The sequence below is a fragment of the Sparus aurata genome, chromosome 8 (assembly GCF_900880675.1).
Source record: "Sparus aurata chromosome 8, fSpaAur1.1, whole genome shotgun sequence".
In the NCBI taxonomy this organism is placed as follows: Eukaryota; Metazoa; Chordata; class Actinopteri; order Spariformes; family Sparidae; genus Sparus; species Sparus aurata.
In genome coordinates this window covers 23,256,158-23,263,521 of record NC_044194.1, presented here as the reverse complement: position 1 = coordinate 23,263,521, position 7,364 = coordinate 23,256,158, and the positions used below count along the sequence as shown (strand labels likewise).

Genomic DNA, 7,364 nt, shown 5'->3' with positions numbered 1-7,364 from the left:
AACCGCAATTATTTGTAAGTAGTTTGTTGACTTACCTTGAAGCTGTAATCGACTTTTAAACTTACACAAAACATCATTTTACACTGTACAGTGATTCTCTTGTTCAAACAAAAAAAAAATGATAATAAGTAAAAACACTAATAATCATCCACTTTTTACAGGGTCCTCTCCCTGAACTTCCATGTATCCAGCTTTCCTTTTTAAAGGTCTCTTTCTTAAATGAGCATTACAGTTACATTAGCTACTGTTATATCAGCTCCCTCAAGGTCCTTGATGTTAGTCAGCAAAAGATAAAATGTTCAAAGCAAATCTGAGTGAAATCTGACACTGGAAAAATTCAACTCCAAAAGTAGCGTTCCAACCTGTTTCAATATTAAGAGGAAATGTCAGCTCTTATGTTACCTGTTTTCTTTAGATTACATTTATATTTGCATCTTTTCATTCAAATAAATTTGCTTTCCAATTGAATACTGAATTTCATGATTACTGTCTACTGCAACAGTGCATCCCTTTAACAGAGTTGAGAAAGAAGCGAGATCTCTCACTCCGTAGCTACTTCGATCATCAGCTCCCGAAAAAACAACTTGTCTCATTCAGAATGTTTTTGAGACTTTTTTTTTAAAAGTTTTAGCGTCTTCTTGATGTGGTCTGGTGATGTGTTGCTTTCTGCTGTTCCCTTTTGACAAACCTGACACACAAGAAACATCAGAAAGGCAAACTCATCTCCTGACAAGCAGAGAGAAGTCAAATGCCAACTTTTAGAGTGTTTTCCCGCATTTAAAAACATGTTCATTTTGGTGTTTTATTTATGTTTACACAGCACCCCAGTTCTTCAGAATGGAGTTGTCGATCATTTTAGAAACTGTTGTTTCTCGAAGCAATGAAACTACCCACTTTTCTGCTCAGATATTGGTGTATTTATTTCTTGTGCCTGTGCAGAACTGCCAGACAATGACTTCCTGTAGAAATAATTACTCTGTCACTATCTTGGAGTTTGATTTGATCATTTTCATGTTTTTTCTATCAGTCCGTCAGTGCCAAAGAGCAGATCCCTTCGATGTACAGCTGCAGTTTTTTAAATCAATGTTGAAGTCACAGTCACAGTGAAAAATCAATTGTAGAACAGGTGCAGTTGGAGACTAGCAGCAAGAATAAGTGGGGAAAACACAGCTACAAGACACAAACTGTATTTGATAAAAAGGGCACGACTCCTCCTGTGGCTTCACTATCACTGTTACAGACAGAACATTATTCTCTGGGAATCTCTCAGGAGTATAAACAGTAAATTAGTGTAGATATTCACAAAACTTCCTGGAACTGAATGAAAAGATCTCGGGGGGAAAACTTTTTCTTTTGAGGTCACAGCCAAATTCGGCTGAGGAGAGGAGGTGGTGGTTGGTGGTGGTGGGGAGGGGGTCGTTGTTTCTGAGCTACATCTCCGGAGCCCCCCCCCCCCCCCCCCCCCCCCCCACCTTCTATAATCATCAGCTAATGACAAGCTTCCTTTCAGAGGGGGGAGGGATTATCTCCACATGACAGCTCCATCTCTGCTGATCTGCCTCAATTTTAGACACAGGTTCGGGATTTGACACATGACAAGACATTAAGGTAAACAGATCTCTGTGGGAAAGACGGGAATTCACATCCAGAATTCCGCAGTGGATAACAGAAAACTGATGACGACCTTGTGCAGAGGTGTGTGTGTGTGGGATCAAGGGAAACATATGAAACCTAAAAAAAAGCTTCTGAAAGCCCTGTAGGGGGGAAAAAAAATCTTTTTTGTACTGTTTTGAGGTGAGTTACTGTCGAGATTTCAGCGTCACGGAGTCATTAGTGAGCTGTTTACACTTTAAAGAGCCTTATTTCAAATCATCTGCTGCAACAGTTCAGCTGCTGTCGGGTGAAAAAGTTGAAGATTGTCAAAGATGTGAAATGATCAGGATCCAAGGAAACATGCAGTTTTGTCCTGAGTTTTCAAGTCTGTTTTTCAGGGTTTGCAACAAAGCTTAAATATTAAGACGCATGTTTGAATAACCCTTGGAAAGGTATTAATTTAATCTTTAAAAAAAACACTATTATACAGTATTTTCATGAAAATATACTTACCTTACCCACATGTTGTCACTACACATCTCTTAAGTCATCACACGGCTGCGTTCCCCTCGTTGTTGTACGTCTATCGTGCAACATTTGACCTAAATAGGGACTTAATAACCTCATTCTGGATGACCAGGCTGGATCAGCATCCGTTAATCCTAAATGCCACATCTGGGAGCTGAGAGGGCCCCTATCCTCTCCCTGCTTTTCTGGGATAAACAGACTCGGAGCTGAGAGATTTGAACTCTGAGCATCGACTCGTGTAAGATTAACATCGGGCTTTTAGTTTGAACCCCTTCGCTTTTTTGTTTCAGTTTGTACACATAAACCGTCGCAAACAATAAACTGTAATGTGAGTGTTTTCTACAGAGATGTCCTGTTAAAGGTTGTGTTTTTGGACAGCCATTAAACCTCTGTCTGTTAAGGTTTATTGTGTGCAGAGAAAAATAATGTGTAGATATGACAGGAGACACCAACGCTTCCTTTTGCAGGATCCCGTCTGATGAGACATGTAAGATTATGTGATGGTTTTGAGTCTCTGAGTGTGCATTGAAGGCTCACCTGGCAGAGTCCTTATCTTCCCCTCTCTCCCTTCCCTTTGCTGACTCTTTTAGCGTACCTAACCCAATAAATGGCAATGAAACACTCTGATCTTCTCATCTTCTCAACAGAAAAAAACGACAACAGTGTTTATTAAACATGCATACCCAGTGGGGTCCATAAATCTGACACCAGCAACCAAGTTATATTCCTCTTTTCATTACAAATGATTATTATATCAGCTCAACAACATGGGTGAAAAACGTTATCTTTGAAAAATGTGCATTAAATTTAGAATATTTAGTTTGTCCCTGCTTTGCTTTAATGACCATGTTTCAGAGCTTCTGCCCCCTCAGGAACCTTTAGTCCGCAGGGCTGCCCAATGCGGGGTCCTTTGGGCCAAAGTTAGCCAACTATAAGCTTAAATTTGCCCAGCCAGATGTTTTTAGAGAAAAAAAGTTCCAATTAGATTTTGAGGTTTATCTTTTGTGTGGTAAAAATCTAGTAAAATTGCTCAAAAGTGGCCCAACAGTGCCTATAATGATATTTTTGTTACTGTGATGTCACTTTTTTGAATATCCTAAAATAGTTCATACACTTAAAATGTATTCAATTGAAGCTAAAAGGCTATGTAAGTCAGCAAACCCTACTAATTGATTGATAATGGCATGTGTGCTTTTTGTGATGTTGTTTTCTAGATCATCAAAAAATACCTCTCAGGTCTCAGGACTTTTGGACACCTCTGTATGTACACTTAATCATATTGTGAATCTTTGATTATTTAGTTGCTACACTAATCTGGAACAACTGGAAATACTAAAAGTATTAACAGTGATGTGTTGTGCAGTTTTGTTTAGAGTATTTTGCTGTTCTGCAGTCTTTTTTTGTGTTTAGCTGCTCAGGAACAACAGATGCAAATCAGCTTCTTGCTAACTGGTGCAATTTCTTTTAACTGGGTGCTGCCTCTGCAAAAAATAAAAACAAAAGCAATAAAATTATGTATTGATATTACAATGTAGAATTTACATACAATCATGTGCCTTGTATGCAGACAGAAAACACTGACAGTCATGTTTTATTGTTTTGTGGTCAGTTTTAATGGTTGCATTGGAATACGTTGACATGGCGGAAGATGTGAATGCTTCTTCCACCTGTGGAAAAAAAGACACGTTGATGTCCTCAAATGCAGCCAGAAGCTCCTTTTCTTATGGAGAAGACACATTTCTTTTATGGCATTTACTGTTTTTTGGGCCCATGATCTCAGTACCTTTTTTTTTTTTTTTTAATATGCTGACCCTTCATTTGTTTGTGCATGATTGTCACATAAAACAGAATAAAAACAACAGTGAGACCGGTTGATTTTACTGAAATATGTGTATTAATCCTCGTGTTATTGCTGCAGCGGTCTCTGGAGGTCCCTGAGCCCCAGTTTGGGAGCCACTCGTCGGCTTATTTTATAGTTCCAGAGGCCGACAAATGCTGTTGTCAATCAGTCTGCCGGGACGCACCTCCTTTCCAGTTGGGAGCGCACCGGCGCTTCGCATCTGGATTTTACGCGTCGGTCGGTCCACGCCTACAAGACTGCCCGCCTCCCCCTGCTGCAGCCCGCACACTCGGCTGAGGGCTTTTCACGGCGGAGACCTGTGGTCCTCTCTCTCTCTCTCTCTCTCTCTCTCTCTCTCTCTCTCTCTCTCCCCTCTTCGTCTCCTTCTTCTTCTTCTTTTTTTCACAGCTCCTCCAATCTGTCAAAGCTCGTCTCTCTTTCCTTTCCGATGGCCGTCCGTGGCGTGATTCGCTTTCAGCAGCGCAATAGTTAAAGAGTGCCGGATGCGCCCTCACTCCAGCAGACCGCTACAGTACGAAGATGGCGTCGGAGGGAGCCAGCGGGGAGCAGCCTCCTCCGGTACAAACACTGGCAACCGCCGTGCTGGGAAGTGTCGACACGGTAAGACGTGAGGGTGGAAGGAAACAAGGGGGCTGCACGGGTGTTTTTTTGTTTTGTTTTGTTTTTTTTTATCGGCGTGGAGGTGAGAGGGAGGCTCGGGGGGGAAAGAGGGGAGAGAAATGCGGTGCGCATCTATTTCTGTGAAGCAACAGCGGTGGCCAGCGGGAGCCTGGCGTCACCGTCTGGAGAAAAAACAAGAGGTTCGAGTCGGTCCGAGGCTGATGAACGAGCCAGAAATGCTCCGAAAAACAGGCACGGTGCTGTGTTTCTCCTCCGTGCGAGCGTTGTAGTGGATTCTTTTGTTCGCCTCCACCGGCTGCTCTCAACGTTCATCCCGCTGTCGTAACGTTATTCTGCGTCTGATCAGAGACGAGCCGTGGCTGGGTACACAGGTTGTAGCTCATATAGATATGTGTGTTACACTAAATGGTTGAAAACGCAGGGACTTAACCGCGAGCTGTCTGGTTGGCTGCAGGAGTTGTTCAGTCTGTCCAGGCTGGAAACATTTTGATTCCACCTTTTTTTTTTTTTTTTTTTTATTATTTATTTTTCATAGATATACCGCAAATGACATTCAGCTTATTGTGGTGAAAATGTTTATTTTATTTAATTTTTTTTCTTGATCTGTTTTTTTTTTTTCTCCCCCCTGCTCTACCAATCAGTCCTCCATGAATCCTCACAGGCTTCCATAGTTTTTAACAGCTCACCTTACAGTCGCTTTACACGGGTGTTCAGAGCACAGGAGAGACTCAGGACGAGTCATGCAAGGCCAAGTAGTTCTTTAAAAGTGGTCCTCTTTGTGTTTTCCGGCTTCTCTTGTTTATACACACCTGGTCGTGTTTTCTCACACTCGCTCCTCTTCATCTCCTCTGTGCAAACTTATCAATCTGCTGCCCCGACCGCCGGGAGTCATGAAACCTTCCCCTCTCCCTTTTAGCAGGGCTCCATGATTCAACCTGTCACGCTGTTGTCACCGAGCCGTTATTTTCCCACTGAGCTGAACCCGTTTTTAAAAATCCACGCAAACAACGACAGAGAAATCACTTCTTTGGATGTGAGATCTGAAGAGGTGGGCTGGTGTGAATGTGTGGAGTTGCTGGAGTAGAAACGCTCCCTGTTGTGGGTGGATGGCAGCGTGGGTGTTGGGGGGGGGGGGGGGGGGGGGGTTTGGAGCAGTGGGCCGAGGAGATGGTAGAGAAAGAGGTGGGAGAAGAGCTGCGGGGGTGGATGGAGGGCAGAGGCAGTGCGTGGTGGAGGAGGAGGAGGAGGGGAGGGGTGGAGGCCCTGTTCACCAGACACCTTTCTAAATTGGTCTTAATTTCAGTGACTCAGCTGGCATAGCTGGGAGTACCGTGTCAGCCAGCCCCCCCCTTCTCCGAGCGCGCTCAGAACTGCCCGGAGGCTACTTTACATTTAGCGTTGAGGTGAACAGGTGCTCCGGAGACATGGGAGCCGGCCGGGCAGGGCAGCCTCCTCAGCTCGCCCGCCGCTCTGCCAGCACACTCTTCCTTCTGGCAGGCTCCTGCCAACCAGCGAACGGGGGCTTCCGCCTCCATGCGCTCCCTCTCCTCACCCCCTCCACCACCATCATGCCTGCCGTGGTTAAATAAAGCACTTTGCTCTTTGCTCACCCCCTGTCAGACTCTCTGTTGTTGGCCTGAGGTGGGGGAAGTTTCTCGTTTGTGAGGACTCTGAAGGACCTCATGGTCCAGGGGAGGGGTCAGAGGTCAATGAAAGGCACTCAGCGGGTCACCTCCCACCCATTTACCATAATATATGTGAGTGTGGCACACAGGTTGTTTACGGCCTGCTCTGTGGAAGTTAAACGGAAACAATCATGTCTTTTTTTTCTTTTTTCTTTTTTTAAAGGATCATGAGTTGAGCTTTTCTAAGTAGAAATCTGAGGTTTCGGGAGCATGTTGAGTCCAAGAAGACGAGAAACATGAGCCAGATGATTAAACAAGGTGTTAACAAAGTGTGTATCTGATATCGCCGTGTTGGTGTCTGCATCTGGAGCAGGCCATGGTGACTGAATAGGGTAATAAGTGCAGGACTCCCACTTAGGAGACGCTTGTTTGTTAAACAGGGAGGTAAAACAGGTCCGTTTTAGCTCCACCTCCAACATTACTTTATGCCGTTTAAATGGTTATTAGAAGGAAGCTCAGCTCAATTTTTGTCAATTATTAATATAAGAATACCCTCTGCTCCCGTTGGTCTGTCGAGCGGACAGACTGGTTAACCCAACTCCATTCCAAAAGCAGGTGTTTTTTGTTCAGGCCTTTTTTTTATATATATATATATATATATTTTCACACTAAAATCTGTACCCACAACTTTGCAAAGGATCTTATTGGATTGGCTTCGATCCGCAGGCACAATCGGCACACATGTCATTTTTTCCGTAATGTCATTTGCTAACCGGTGATGAGGTGTTTGCCACAGATGCTTATTTAATGGTCAGGTCCTGCAACACGGCTTATAGGGATGTAACTGCTAGCTGTGTTCAATCTGGTGCCGTCACCTTCACAGCGTTATCAATCAAAGGAGGGCATGGTCGTTCCGGCGACAGGAAAGTGACCTGTGACCCCTTCACTTATTATTTTTACACTAACTTTACTTGGTATTTTCAGTCGGTTTCCTGTTTTCGGTCAGCGTTTGGGGTTGGGTAACAAAAATACTTGGTTAAGGTTAGGAAAACATAAGTGAAATGTCATGATAACCGATCCAGATTCTGGCATTTAAATGTCGCCCAGCTTCCCGCTCAGCTCCATCTTCAGAACCT

General features: G+C 43.8%; 1 protein-coding gene across 1 annotated transcript in view; it reads left to right on the top strand.

Annotated features, from left to right (window-relative positions):
* Positions 1-4,195: 4,195 nt before the first annotated feature.
* cttnbp2 (cortactin binding protein 2) overlaps positions 4,196-7,364 on the top strand; it is an 88,142-nt gene continuing 84,973 nt past the window's right edge. Inside the window, exon 1 of the mRNA XM_030425737.1 lies at positions 4,196-4,582. Coding sequence (XP_030281597.1) covers positions 4,502-4,582 — 81 coding nt within the window. The 5' untranslated portion in view covers positions 4,196-4,501. The remainder of the gene's footprint in view (positions 4,583-7,364) is intronic.